Source organism: Stenella coeruleoalba (genome assembly GCF_951394435.1).
Source record: "Stenella coeruleoalba genome assembly, chromosome: 3".
NCBI classification, from domain to species: domain Eukaryota; kingdom Metazoa; phylum Chordata; class Mammalia; order Artiodactyla; family Delphinidae; genus Stenella; species Stenella coeruleoalba.
In genome coordinates this window covers 166,528,730-166,543,850 of record NC_137148.1, presented here as the reverse complement: position 1 = coordinate 166,543,850, position 15,121 = coordinate 166,528,730, and the positions used below count along the sequence as shown (strand labels likewise).

General features: G+C 51.1%; 1 protein-coding gene across 3 annotated transcripts in view; it reads left to right on the top strand.

The window, feature by feature from the left end:
* Positions 1-15,121, top strand: part of LDLR (low density lipoprotein receptor) — a 35,806-nt gene that overhangs the window by 18,095 nt on the left and 2,590 nt on the right. Inside the window, exons 6-16 of one of the 3 annotated variants that reach the window (XM_079915547.1) lie at positions 622-744; positions 2,204-2,323; positions 2,800-2,925; positions 4,424-4,595; positions 4,682-4,909; positions 8,089-8,207; positions 8,516-8,655; positions 10,072-10,213; positions 10,324-10,476; positions 11,321-11,440; positions 13,769-13,846. In XM_079915547.1, coding sequence (XP_079771673.1) covers positions 622-744; positions 2,204-2,323; positions 2,800-2,925; positions 4,424-4,595; positions 4,682-4,909; positions 8,089-8,207; positions 8,516-8,655; positions 10,072-10,213; positions 10,324-10,476; positions 11,321-11,440; positions 13,769-13,846 — 1,521 coding nt within the window. Of the gene's footprint in view, positions 1-621; positions 745-2,203; positions 2,324-2,799; positions 2,926-4,423; positions 4,596-4,681; positions 4,910-8,088; positions 8,208-8,515; positions 8,656-10,071; positions 10,214-10,323; positions 10,513-11,320; positions 11,441-13,768; positions 13,922-15,121 lie in introns of those variants that run through there. The other 2 variants (XM_079915546.1, XM_079915548.1) reach the window with 2 other exon arrangements.

The window sequence follows — 15,121 nt, the reverse complement described above, 5'->3', positions numbered from 1 at the left end:
CCAGGCAAACCTCATAACCTTGGGGTTGGGAGCAAGAAGGAAGTTGTAGGAATTTACTGGGTACAGTTATTATATCATACTCAAAAACAAGCAGAGTTCAACAATATATTGTTCATACATGTTTGATAGAATGATTAATGAAAAAATAAGGAAATGGTAAACCCATAATTCAAGACTATCATTACCTCTGGGGGTAGCAGAGAGTAGGGGGATGGGATGGCAAAGACCACTATAATAGTCTCTGTCAGGGCCCAATGGTACAGGCCAGATAGTAAGTATTTTCAGCTTTGTGGGCCATAGTCTCAATTACAACTACTGGACTCTGCTATTATAGCGTGAAATCCACTGCTGATGATATGTAAATGAATGGGCAGGGCTGTGTGCCAATAAAACTTTATTTAAACCAACAGGCAGTGGGCCAGAGTTTCCCAGCCCCTGCTCTTGGTGACATTCTAATTCTTAAGCTGAGTGGAGGCTTCACAGACGTTCAATAATTATTCTGTTTTATTACCAAATACGTTTGCATCTATTCTTGCATGAATAAGCTATCATATTAATAAAAAGCACTAAGTGGGCTCCTGCTGCTCAGAAGCACCTGATCCTCCTCTGTGGCTCTCATAGTGACTCTGTGTGAGGGACCCAACAAGTTCAAGTGCCAAAGCGGCGAGTGCATCTCCCTGGACAAAGTGTGCAACTCAGTCAGGGACTGCCGAGACTGGTCGGACGAACCCCTCAAGGAGTGCGGTGAGCCCCAGGGTGCGGGCAGCTGGCAGAGCAGGGGTGGGACCCAGACGTGGGTGCTGCGGTGCTGCGAGGGGCTGGCCCACCCAGGCCCACAAGTGCTGTGGGGTGAGACAGATGGTGGGGGGGGGGTGCTGGGGATAAGTGGATTGGCTTTCTAAGCCTTAGTTTTCCCAGCTGTAAAATGGGACAGTAACTGCTCCCACATCCTAGGGCTGCTGGGGATCAAATGATGCAATGCGTGTAGTTTTAGCAGTGCTATGACCCATATTTTGGACTTTACAGGCCATAAGGTCTGTGTCACAGCTCTTCAACTTGGCCATTGTAGCAGAAGAGCAGCCATACAGATGCATACACGTGCATATGAATGCCTGGGGCCGTGCTCCAAGGAATCTTTTATTATGGATACAGAGACTTGAATTTCATAGAACTTTTTCATGAAATACCATTTTGCTTTCGATTCTTATTTTTCAACTATTTTTAAATGTAAAAACCCTTCTTAGCTGTGTAAGAGCAGGTGGAGGGCTGGCTTTGGCCCACGCCTGGTACAGAGGGTAAGAGCATAGATTCTGGAGCCGAGTGCCCTGGGTTCGAGTCCAGTGCTGTGATCTTGGGCAGGTCATTTAATCTGGCCATGCCTCAGTTTCCCCAGCTGTAGTTCCCTTGCCTTTAGGGTTGTAGGGAGGATTAAATGGGTTAATATATGTAACTGTAGGAAGTTGTATGTGGCTTTTATTTTTTATTTTTTTTGCGATACACGGGCTTCTCACTGCTGTGGCCTCTCCTGTTGCGGAGCACAGGCTCCGGACGCGCATGCTCAGCGGCCATGGCTCACGGGCCTAGCCGCCCCATGGCATGTGGGATCCTCTCAGACCGGGGCATGAACCTGGGTCCCCTGCATCGGCAGGCGGACTTTCAACCACTGCGCCACCAGGGAAGCCCCGGCTTTTATTTTTTATAATTAAAAAAATTGTAATTACGGTTAAAAAAACATAAAAATTTACCATCGTAACCATTTTTAGTGAAGTTCAGTAGTGTTTTAAGTACATTCACGTTGTCGTGCAACCATCACCACCATCCATCTCCAGAACTGTTTCATCTTGCAGAACTGAGACTCTGTCCCCGTTCGTTAAACACTAAGTCCCCCTCCCCCTCCCCCAGCCTCTGCACCCACCATCCTCCCTTCTGTCCCTATGAATTTTACTGCAATAGGGGCCTCAAGGTGGAATAGTGCAGTATTTGTCCTTCTATACCTGGCTTATTTCACTCAGTATAACATCCTCGTGGTTCATCCATGGCGTCCCATGTGACAGTGGCTGAGTCGTCTTAGGAGTCATGGTACTTCTGCAGCTGCACAGTCATTGTGGTGATTATAATGATGACGGCGAAATAGCACAGGGTGGCGGGAGAGTGGTGGCTGGAGGCAAGAGTGTGACCGGTCCCCATCCCCCACCTGGCACAGGGACCAACGAGTGTCTGGACAACAAGGGCGGCTGCTCCCACATCTGCAACGACCTCAAGATCGGCTACGAGTGCCTGTGTCCTGAGGGCTTCCAGCTGGTGGACAAGCACAGATGTGAAGGTGATTCCCGAGCCCCGGCCCTTTCCCTGGACATGGGGAAGGTCAAGCCCTCAGCCTCAGTTTTCCCATCCATTAAGTGGGCGTGGGCACCGTCCCCTCTGTACAGGGCTGGTAGGAGGCCAGGTGCACAGGCCAACTGTCGCCGGCTTGGCTCTCAGGGAGGACTTGCTTCTGGCCTTTGGGGATTAATAATTAAGAAAGAAATCTCAGCTGACTCAGCTTGGCCCTGCTGGCTGTGCCCTGAGGTGAATGGTGAGGTCGGGGTCACTGTTAGAGGTGACACTTGGCTGTTTCCAAGATTTTGTTGGTCAGAGTCCCCGGCCCTGGAGGTCTTCCCCAGAGGGGATGAGCTATCCCCCATTTGATGAGCTGTTCCCCATTTGCCACTGGGATGCACGGCCTTTGGTCAGAGCCCATGGCTCCATCTGCACCCCGTGAGGAAGATGCCCCAAATCTCTCTGTGTCCCATCCCGCAGACATCGACGAGTGTCAGGACCCAGACGCCTGCAGCCAGCTCTGCGTGAACCTCGAGGGCAGCTACAAGTGCCAGTGTGAGGAGGGCTTCCAGCTGGAGCCCCTCACCAAGGCCTGCAAGGCCGTGGGTGAGTGCAGGGAGGCGGCGGGACAGGGAACGAACGTGGTGGGGAATTTTCCCGGGGGTAGACCATCTGCTCCGGAGGCCTCTGGTAGGTGAACACCACAGCCTAGTTAGGAATCGGGCTAGGGAGCTGCCCACACCTGTCCAGCTTCTCTGAAGATGCAGATCAATCCCGTGGGGGATGGTTTGTAGCCCCCAGTCCCATGAGGGGCTTCAGGGCACAAGAAGTGGAAAGCCATGGCCTGAACAGCCTGCACCCCCTCCAGCTAAAGGAACTTATATCAAAAACAGTAAATCCATTGAAAAGAGACCAAAATATAATTGTTCATAATGAAACAAAATAGTACAAATCACTGAGTTTCTTCTACCTGACGTTTAGGTTAGAACTGCAACCATGCACTAATTCTTAGAATCACCTAGATCAAGGGATCCCATGGTTTTGGAGGCATAGCTGTCCTGGTGAAGTTGACAGGTCACCCAAACATCCTTTGTCTTCTGTCATGTTCTGCTCTTGCAGTGTGATTCCAAATGAGGGCCAGTTTTGCAGAAATATTTTAGAGCTGTTTCCCCTAGGACCTCTCAGTCATCATCCCTTTGACAGCTCCCTGGCTTCCCTCTGTTACATCCCCATGTGTGAAGCCCTCCAGGATTTGAGATTTCATTTTCATCCCATTCTGTAGGGTCAGGTCCCTACAGATGCCATCCCAGCTGGAATGGTGTCGTGGGAAGGGATATTCTGACAGGGGTCAGTTGTAGAAGGCTCGGTGTGTTGGTGGATATTGATGTCATGGTTATAGCACAGCCCCCAGAGTCAAAGTGACCCAGGTTCGAATCCCAGCTCTACCACCCACTAGCTGTGTGACCTTGGGCAAGTCACTTCTCTCTGAGCCTTAATTCCCTTATCTGTACAGGGAGCTGACAACAGCCGCTGCCTGTTAGGAGGGTGAGGGTCAATGAGAGAAAAACGTAGGAAAAGCACTAAGCAGAATTCCCTGACATTAGGAATCACTTTGTTTACATTTGCCGTTATCATTTCTTCATCTTTACGTTCTTCAATGTAAAATGCTGGGGCCCAGATATTTTCAAATGTAGGTTTTACTATTATTCAGCTATGGTGAGGCCAACAGACCAAACCGGGGTTGTGGGAGAGCCTTTATTGTGGTTTCTGTGGGAAGGAACAGGCGAGTTTGAATAATTTCCGTGGTCTCTGGGGAATAGACGCTGGCCCTTGTTGTCTGGCACCTGTCCCTGGGGTGACTAGGGAAGGTGGATAGTGGGCAAGAGTGTGAGACCCCAGTAAAGGATGTGGCGGGGTGTGGGCTGGTTAGTTTGCATTTGAAGTGAGTCATTTACCATGTCCTCCCCGATCCACATCAGAACCACTTTGTTAATACCCCAGGCAGGCATCCTGGTGTCTCCCCTGATTCAGTCAGACCCTGCAGGGTGACAGTGGAGGCCAGGGTCCCTTTCACTCTCCTGAACTCCCCTTCCTGGCTCCCCAGGCACCATCGCCTACCTCTTCTTCACCAACCGCCACGAAGTAAGGAAGATGACTCTGGACCGCAGCGAGTACGCCAGCGTCATTCCCAACCTGAAGAATGTGGTCGCCCTGGACACGGAGGTGGCCAGCAACAGAATCTACTGGTCCGACCTGTCCCAGAGGAAGATCTACAGGTGAGCCTGGGCCCCGCCCCGTGCAGCCCCAGTCCCTGAGTGGACTGAGGGCCCCTGGAGCTGACACTCTCCTCCTCTCCCCTCAGCGCCCAGATCAACAGAGCCTCCAGCTTCTCTTCCTACGACACTGTCATCAGCGAGGATCTCCAGGCCCCCGATGGGCTGGCAGTGGATTGGATCCACAGCAACATATACTGGACTGACTCCATCCTGGGCACCGTCTCAGTGGCTGACACCAAGGGTGTGAAGAGGAAGACGCTCTTCCAAGAGAAAGGCTCCAAGCCACGGGCCATTGTGGTGGATCCCATCCACGGGTGGGTATTCCCAGGGCTGGGGGCACAAAGAACACGGGTGGGGGTCATGAACCGATTAGGGCTCCAGGTGGGGGGAGGTTTGTGCTGAGGTAGACCAGACTGAGTTGGATGCGGGCTGTCCCGAACCCCGGGATGCTCTCGATGTCAGAAAAGAACAAGGCCCAGGGCTTCCCCGGTGGCGCAGTGGTTGGGAGTCCGCCTGCCGATGCAGGGGACACAGGTTCGTGCCCCGGTCCGGGAGGATCCCACATGCCGCGGAGCGGCTGGGCCCGTGAGCCATGGCCGCTGAGCCTGCGCGTCCAGAGCCTGTGCTCTGCAACGGTAGAGGCCACAACAGTGAGAGGCCCGCGTACCGCAAAAAAAAAAAAAAAAAAAAAAAAAAACAAGGCCCAGAATGTGGGCCTCCCCACCCATCCTATGGGGGCCCTGGGGGTTGATGCCCCACCATGTCTTCTGTGTCACCTGAGGTGGAATCAGACCCTGAAAAGCCCTGCCCTATGGAATAGAATCCAAAATCAGAGATAAAATACTGATTTAAATTGATATTAGAGGGACTTCCAGGCGGTCCAGTGGTTGGGATTCCATGCTTCCACTGCAGGGGCCGTGGGTTCAATCCCTGGTAGGGGAACTAAGATCCCAGTGCCAGGAGGTGCGGCAAAAAAAAAAATTTATATTAGAAATGAACACTTGTTAGAAGTTAGAAATTTAAATTCCAGTGTATTATACGGCAGAGTATCCTACACTGAGACGGGATTGCAGAGATGTTTAAAAACGCTCTGGGACAATGTTAGCCGACTGACAGATCACCGCCCGTGGATCACCCTCCTCGGGGTCCGCAGGCCCCGTGGCTGACTCAGCAGCTCCAGTGTCCCCAGGGACCCGTGTCCCCTGGCGGAAAGCCTCTGTCCTCTGTCACACGTACCCTGCACCTGCAGCACACACCAGCTGCCCCGGTACATCATGTGTGGCATTTCACAACCCCAGGATGGGCAGGATGTTCTGGCTGCAATAACTGGAGAAAAGGGAGCATTGGGCCTCAGGGAGAAAATGTTGGCAAAGGCGCACTTGGCTGTCCTTGCATGGTGTCCGTGGCTCAGAACGGACAGACCCCCCTTGGGGTGAAGGTGGGCATGTCAGGTCCTCATCAATCAAGACTAATGCTCTCATTTGGTGGAGGGTCACCCGGTCCACCCTACTGCCAGCAGAGAGAGACACCCTCCCCGACACACTCCACTTATCATTATTTATTTTAAAATATTTATTTATTTGGCTGCGCCAGGTCTTAGTTGCAGCACGCGGACTTCTTAGTTGCAGCATGCATGTGGGATCTAAGTTCCCCGACCAGGGACTGAACCCGGGTCCCCTGCATTGGGAGTGGGGAGTTTTACCCATCGGACCACCAGGGAAGTCCCACACGCTCCACTTAGATGCGTGTTGTGTGCTCTGCTATTGATTGATTGATTGCCTCGCTGCATGGCTTGTAGGATCGTAGTTCCCTCAACCAGGGGTCAAACCCATGCCTGGAAGCTCAGAGTCTTAACCACTGGACCGCCAGGGAGTCCCCAAGTGCTCTGCTTTTGTGTTTCTTCTCCCCACCCCCAATAGCATGGAATTCTTTGCCCGACCTGGCTCTTTCATTTGGCCTATGGGTTTCCTTCCCTGCCAACCCGATGGGCCATGATTTATTTAAACTGCTCTCCAGCCCCTGGAAATTTAGGTTTTTACCCCCTGCCTCATACAAAGTAGCCATGAATACCTTTGAATGCCTTTGAAGGTGAGTCGCTGCAGTTTATCTGCAGGATAACATTCTAGAATTTGGATTACAAATAGGTCTGAGGGTACTTACATGGACATAGCCTCAAATTGTCCTTCCAAGCAAACATTGTGATACTGACCCTCCCGCCAGAGGCGCACCCTAGGACCCGTTTCCCCACACTCTCACCAAAGGGTTTTCCATCTTTGTAATCATGATGGGGAGGGTGTATTCCAGGGTAGTTTTAATTTGTATTAGGTCACTTGTGAGTTAGCCTGAGCATCTCTTCAGATGTTTAAAAGCCTTTGGAGCGACTTCCCTGGAGGTCCAGTGGTTAAGACTCCGAGCTGCCACTGCAGGGGGCACAGGTTCAATCCCTGGTCGGGGATCCTGCATGCTGCAGGATATGGCAAAAATAAATAAAATAAGATAAATTAAGATTTAAAAAAGAAAGAAAGAAAGAAAATAAAAGCCCTTGGAGATCCACTTGTAAGTATGGATCCAAAAGAATTGAAAGTAGGGACAGAAACAGATGTTTGTACACCCGTGTTCTTAGCAGCATGATTCACAGTAGCCAAGTGTCCATCTGCAGAGGATTAGATAAACAAAGTGTGGCATATGCATACAGCGAAACTTCATTCAGCCTTAAAAAGGAAATCTGACACCTGCTACAACATGGATGAACCTTAAGGACATTATGCTTAGTGAAATAAGCCAGTCACAAAAGGATAAATACTGTATGATTCCAGTTATGCGAAGTCCCTAGAGGAGTCAGATCCATAGAGACGGAAAGTAGGAGAGTGGGTGTCAGGGGCTGGGGGAGGGGGATGGGGAGTCAGTGTTTAATGGGGACAGTTTCAGTTTGGGGAGAAAAGAAAGTTCTAGAGATGGATGGTGGTGATGGCTGCACAGCAGTGTGAATGTACTTCATGCCATTGAATTGTATACTTAAAAATGGTTAAATGCTAAATTTTATGTTATGTGTGTTTTACCACAATTTAAAAAAATCTCTCTTTGTGTGTGTGTGTATATACATGTATGTATATGTAGGGGTGTGTGTGTGTGTGTGTGTGTGTATATATATATATATATATTTGTATTTAAAAAGCCAAAAAACTACCCCCCCCCCAAATTTGTAAAAAACCCTTAGAAAGCAGTGTTCAGGGTGCAGATTCCAGGGCCTCAGTCCCAACATTGGAATGAAAACCTCCCTTTGTTCTCAAACGTCCTCCAAATCCTGCCAGGTCTCACCAGGTGTGGGTCTTGAGGGCAGCAAGGTCAGGGAAGCAGAAAGAACCCATCCAGGGTCTCCCCAGAACCAACTGGGAGTCCTGGCCTGGCTGCTTCAGGGGCAAGCAGCTCTTCTGGGTAGGCAGAGCCTCCCTCCCTGATGTCCTCCTGTCTGTCCTTCCCGCTGTCCCACCAGCTTCATGTATTGGACAGACTGGGGAACCCCCGCTAAGATCAAGAAGGGGGGCCTGAATGGCGTGGACGTTTACTCGCTGGTGACGGAGGACATCCAGTGGCCCAATGGCATCACCCTGGGTATGTTGGGAGCACAGTGGTCCTGTGGGGTCAGGCACAGTCTGGAAGAGAGGAAATGGCCACGGGCCTCCCTGAGATTTTATAACCTGAAACTCAGCTCCCATTCCCCCACATACCTGCATGCGGTTCAGGCTCACACATGGGGGTGGGGATGGGGGCAGGGTCTGAACTGCTTTCCTGGGCGCATCTCTGCTGGGTCCTTGGGGGTCTCCCTCCTGTGGGGAGCAGCGTGCCCAAGCCCCAAGCACCGCCCCCCGCATCACGTGTGACCACTCCTTGTCCCCCCCCACCCCCATCTTGGATTCTAGATCTTTCCAGCGGCCGCCTGTACTGGGTCGACTCCAAGCTGCACTCCATCTCCAGCATTGATGTCACCGGGGGCAACCGGAAGACCATCCTGGAGGACAAGAAGAAGCTGGCGCACCCCTTCTCCTTGGCCATCTTTGAGGTGGGTGCTGGGGGCAAGCGGTCGCTGCTTCCGTGCTTGCGGGAATTCACGGTCAAGTGCTGCTGACTGAGCATCACTTACATACAAGGCGCGAGCGCTCCTGCTAACAGGTCCACACACATCGTGTAGTCATTCAAGCCCAGACTAGGTCAGAAAACTGCTGGTGACCATGAAGAGGTCTTAGACCAGGAATTAGGGATTTCCCTGGCAGTCCAGTGGTTAGGAATTAGCACTTCCACTGCAGGGGACCCGGCTTCCATCCCTTGACGGGGAACTAAGATCCCTGCAAGCCGTGAGTCAAGGCCAAAACAAAAGGATGCTGCTCAACACCCTGCAAGAGAATGGGGGTGCCCATCAGGAAGGCTTATGTGGCCCTAAATAGCATCCCAGTGGGGAAACTCTGCTCTAAAGAATGTTGCTGTACAGTTGACCCTTGAACAACGTGGGGTTTGGGGCACTGACCCTTCACACAGTCGAAAATCTGAGTATAGTTTAGAGTCGGTCCTCCGTATCCAGGGTTTGTTGGTATCTGTAGTTCCACATCCGTGGATTCAACCAGCTGGGAATCGTGTATTTACTACTGAAAAAAATCCACGCAGTTCAAATGCATGTTGTTCAAGGGTCAACTGTATTCGTAAACCCACGTTCAAGCAGCACGATCCACAAAAGCCAAGAGTTGGAAGCAACCCAAGTGTCCATCAGTGGATGACTGGATAAACACAATGCGGTCCATCCATCCAATGACATATTATTCAGCCTTAAGAAGGAAGGAGATTTTGACACCTGCTATAACATGGATGAACCTTGGGGACATTATGCTCAGTGAAATAAGCCAGGCACAAAAAGACAAATACTGTGTGATTCCACTCATTTGAGTCCCTAGAGGAGTCAGATTCATAGAGACAGAAAGTAGAATGGTGGGCGCCAGGGGCTGGGGGAGGGGTATGGGGAGTGAGTGTTTCATGGGGACAGAGTTTTAATTTGGGAAGATGAAAAAGTTTTAGAGATGGATGGTGGACACAACAATGTGAATATACTTAATGCCAAAGAACTGGACACTTAAAAATGGTTAAGATGGTAAATTTTACATAATGTGTATTTTACACAATTATTATTATTTTTTATTTTTATTTTTATTTTTTTGCCACGCTGCTTGGCATGTGAGATCTTAGTTCCCTGATCAGGGATCGAACCCACGTCCCCTGCACTGGAAGCGTGCAGTCTTAACGACTGGACTACCAGGGAAGTCCCCACAATTAAAAATTTTTTTAAGAAAAAGAAGAAAGAAATGATGCTACCACCCAGCACTGCTTGTTCCCCAGAGAACCCCAGTAACTTCAAGGGGTGTGGAGACAGTGGTCTGTGTCCCAGCCCCATGGTTGATGGGATCTGTCATCTTCCTTAACTCCCATGTAGGATAAAGTATTTTGGACGGATATTGTCAATGAAGCCATTTTCAGTGCCAACCGCCTCACGGGCTCGGACATTAATTTGATGGCAGAAAACCTGCTTTCTCCAGAGGACATCGTCCTTTTCCACAACCTCACGCAGCCGAGAGGTAAAGATGGGATGGCCACCCCCACCTCCACGTCCCTGCCGGCGCTCTGGAATTTTCTAGAAATTTTGTGACCTCGTTCTCACCCTGCCTCCCTGCCTTTTCCGCCACAGGGGTGAACTGGTGTGAGAGGACTGCCCTCCGCAACGGTGGCTGCCAGTACCTGTGTCTGCCAGCCCCGCAGATCAACCCCCGCTCGCCCAGGTTCACCTGTGCCTGCCCTGACGGCATGCGGCTGGCCGAGGACATGAGAAGCTGCCTTGCAGGTGGGGGCACCAGTCTGCCTCCTGCCACCCTTGCAGGTCAGCCCAGCAGCTGGACCTTCCTGACCCTCACTTTACTCATCCATCAAATGGGAGAGTGAGGCCCCAGGAGGCCCTTGTAAGGCCTTTCTCAAATGCTGGGTGCATCAGCACTGTGCCTGGCAGGGAGATGGACTCAGTTCACCTGTAAGGTCTAGTTCTCTCTTTCCCAGACCTCTTGGGTGGGGGAGGGACTGGTTTTATTTTATTTATTTATTATAAATTTACTTATTTTGTTTATTTTTGGTTGCGTTGGGTCTCTGCTGTTGCACGCGGGCTTTCTCTAGTTGCGGCGAGCAGGGGCTACTCTTTATTGCGGTGCGCGGGCTTCTCATTGCAGTGGCTTCTCTTGTTGCGGAGCATGGGCTCCAGGCGCGCGGGCTTCAGCATTTGTGGCGCACGGGCTTAGTTGCTCTGCGGCATGTGGGATCTTCCCATACCAGGGCTCTAACCCGTGTCCCCTGCGTTGGCAGGTGGACTCTTAATGACTGCCTGCGCCACCAGGGAAGCCCGGGACTGATTTTAGTTGCAGACACTGAGGGAGAAGGTGGCCCCCTTTTGATTCTCCTCATCCTCAGAGAAAGTCTCCATTTGGGGCCAGTGTGTCTGTAACACTTAGGAATCTTCCTTTTGAAAAACAGCGTGTAATATAATAACATAGATATTGGTGGGTTTGTATTTTCAGTGCGTTTATCTTCAGTTATTTCTTTGTGGCCCATGGCACTTGCTTCCTATCCGTTGTCAGCAGCAGCGCAGCTATCAGTGGGGCTCAAGCTGCAGGGCACTCAGGAACTGTTTATTCTTTCAGAGACTGAACCTGCAGTGACCACCTGGAGGCCCTCCACAGTCAACTCGACAACCGTGGGTCCGAAGCGCACAGCCAGTCCTGAGCTCACCACGGCAGAGTCAGTGACGATGTCCCAACAAGGTAAAGGCTGGGGTCACCCTGGCCCCGGTTCATTGATATGAGCATGTTGGTGAAGAGACAGAGTGGATTTAGTCTTGGCTCCTTTTCTCACTGTCTCTGGCATGGTGGAAGCCTCAGTTTCCCTACCTATAAAATGGAGCTAATAACAGTGCCCACCCACCTTCCTGGAATAGTGGGGATCACATGGGCTTTTTCAGGTGTCTGCCCAACAGGGCCAGGACTAGCATGAGGCAGGTCAGGCACTCCCTGGGGCAGCATCTAAAGGGGGCACCAGGGACTTCCCTGGTGGTCCAGTGTGTAAGACTCTGAGCTCCCAATGCAGGGGGCCTGGGTTTGATCCCTGGTCAGGGAACTAGATCCTGCATCCCACAACTAAGTTCGCATGCCTCAACTAAAGACCCCCGCAGGCCACAACTAAAGAAAGACCCACCCCTGCATGCCACAACTAAAGATTTTGCATGCTGCAACTAAAAGATCCTGCATATGGCAACGAACATCCCATGTGCCGCAACTAAGACCCGGAACAGCCAAATAAATAAATAAATATTTTTTAAAAATAAATAAATAAAGGGGGCACCAAAATACCCAAGATTCAAGTAATATTTTAATGCAGTATTTTTTTTAAAAAATTGAATCCTCAAACTATGGCATGTGGGGTCAGCCACCTGTTCTAGTAAATAAAGTTTGCTCGGAGCCAGTGTCTCAGTGAGGCAGAATCTTGCAAAGTGTATAGTCAGATCCTGTTTTCCTAAAAGTTTTGCTATTTTGGTCACCATGAGGTATCGGCATTAATTTTTCTTTTCTTTTCTTTTCTTTTTTCTTGGCCGTGCTGCGTGACTTGTGGAATCTTAGTTCCTTGACCAGGGATTGAACCTGAGCCCTCAGCAGTGAGAGCGTGGAATCCTGACCATTGGGCCACCAGGGAATTCCCGTTGGCATTAATTTTGATTTTTAAAAACAATGCAGGGACTTCCCTGGCGGTCAGAGATCTAAGATCCCGCATGCTGCACGGTGTGGCCAAAACAGGAGAAAAACAAAAAAACAATGCATTATAATATTACTGGTTTACTGAGTTTTGGGGGGACCCCTTTAAATTTAGTGCCTGGGATGAGTCCCTCTCTCTCCTCATCTTAGCCCACCCTCAAGGTCATGATCTACCTCCCCAGCTGGAGGAGGTGAGAGCTGGGCTCTCAGTGAATTGGAGCCCACCATTTGCTGCTTTGTCCAGCAGAGGGCGCCCGACCCCGTTTTTGAGCAGCCCGGAAACAGAGCTCAGACTTTTCTGGCCAGGAGAAAAAAAAAAGGCACATCAGCAAGTTTCAGACTTTTTTTTTTTTTTTCCCCTCAGAATAGCTGAATCCTTTGTTCAACCATAAAGGAGATAAAACAGAAACTATATGGTTGAAGGAGGCCCAGAACCCTTCTCACTTGAAGGACCACTGCTTAAAAAACCGTTTCACAGATGGGCCCGTCGAGGGCTTCTCGAATTTGGCAAAGGAGCCCTTTTAAGGGAAAAATTTTTCAAGGACACCAATGCTGCTGCCCAAAATTATTTTTGTGACAAGGTTTCTTAAATATGCGTAAGTGTAAAACTGCATGTAAACTCTGTCCACAACACGTGCGACAGCGGATTGAATTAAAACCCAGAGGGATCTGAACACAACCGGAGACGGTCATCACTGTTCACCGGCCTATGTGTGGCTTGGATGTGGCTTGTGCAGTCTTCCCAGCTCACTGGCCTGTTTGTAGGCCTTTAAACTTTCACGTGCACAGCCCCTCACATTGTCCGGCCCAGGTGCATGGGCGTGGTTATATAATGAGGTTCCCCCCCTTCCAATATTTCTTATTAGGTGGGGACAGCTGGCGCAGGACTATGGGGCTTTGGTGCGATGCAACCCAGGCACTGGGATTGCTGAGTATTACGGGGACAGAAGTTGGCCCCGGCCCCATCCAGAAAAGGCTCCTTGTCATCAAATGCAGAAGCAGGTTGAAAAATTCCACCAGTGACCTCGCCAGCCACTGGGAATGTATCTGTAGGCGTTGGTCTCAGGGACCAGCAGTCCCTTCCCCAGTGCCTTGTAATGTGAGGCTAAAGGACCCTCTTAAATTTGCCCCAAATCCCATAACCCCGATTGCTAACAAGCGAGGCCCTGGAGGAAGCCAGCCCGGCTCCTCTCACACCTGGGAGATGCTCCAAGTTCCTTTGAATGTTTGAGGACACTGAGAAATGTCAGGCATTTTCCTTTGCGGGTTGTCATCATACACCTGCTGTGTTTTCCCGCCTCTCACTGGGGAACTGGGCCTCACTTTCTCCCTTCTCCCTTGCAGTCCTGGGTGATGTTGCCGGCCGAGCGGATGCGGAGAGGCCCCAGGGCGTGGGTGCTCTGTACATCGTCCTCCCAATCGGTAAGCCTGTGGCCGGTCCTCCCCTGGTTCCCGGGTTCCTACAAAATGATCTCCGTGCCCAGTAAGCCAGTCTGGTCCACCTTTCCTCCAGGAATGGGGTAGCCCTGCTGTGCATCCTGTTCATCACTGGGCCCCCCTTCCTAGCTTCATTTACTTAACAAATATAGTTGAGTGCCTGTTGTATACCAAGATTGCTTCCAGGCACTGGGGACACAGCCCTGAAAGAAACAAACATTCCTCCCCCCACCCCCCACCCCCTCCTCGGAGCTGACGGTGAGCAGAGTGGGGCAGTCGATGTGTCACAATGGGGGAAGTGAGGCTGGGCCAGGGTCCCCGGTGTGAGTATGGGCGGCCTCGCCAACACCCAAGGGATGGGAGGGCAACCAGCAGGGGCGCCTCCTGGTGAGCGGTTCTCTTGAAGGGTGCATTTGGGAGATTTCTGCTTCCCCCCCGCCACCCATCAATCATGGCTTGGTCAGCATCACACCCATTTTTCCTTTTTGAAAAAAGTCCTTTCAAGGTGTCCCTTCACAGAGATGAGAGATCTAAGTGCCCAACAGCTGTGTGCTGTGGGTTGGCGGCTGGGCCCCTTACCTTCCTTGGGGCTGCCGGGGGCCCAGCAGAGCCTGAGCCTCTCCCACTCTCTGGACCAGAATATTTTTCAGACCTGGGCCGGGTGAGCCCTTGGCTGTTCCCTGGATCTGGGGGAGGGGGTAGGGAGGGGACAGGAAGTGCCACCCCAAGGCCCACCATAAAGGATGCAAAGAGGGATCCAGCCCCACCCAAGTTCAAACAGAACCAGAGTACACTGTGGCCCTGTATGTAGAGAACAGTCCTATTTCTAAAAAAGCGGTGGCTCCCATGTGACTAATCACAGAAACAAACTGGAAGAATTGAAAATAGTTGGGTATTCAGAGGGTGAGGCAGGGCTTCCCTGGTGGCGCAGTGGTTGAGAGTCTGCCTGCCGATGCAGGGGACACGAGTTCATGCCCCGGTCCGGGAAGATCCCACATGCCGCGGAGCGGCTCGGCCCGTGAGCCATGGCCGCTGAGCCTGCGCGTCCGGAGCCTGTGCTCCGCAACGGGAGAGGCCACACAGTGAGAGGCCTGCGTACCGCAAAAAAAAAAAAACAACAAAAAAAGAAAGAGGGTGAGGCAGTCACAGTGGTCTTCAAGCTAGAGATTTGTTATGCTCATAGATAGATTTTTTTTTTTTTTTTTTACAACGGGCAAGTACTGCTTTAAATGCAGAATAAAACCCTTTCCAAGTTGAAAG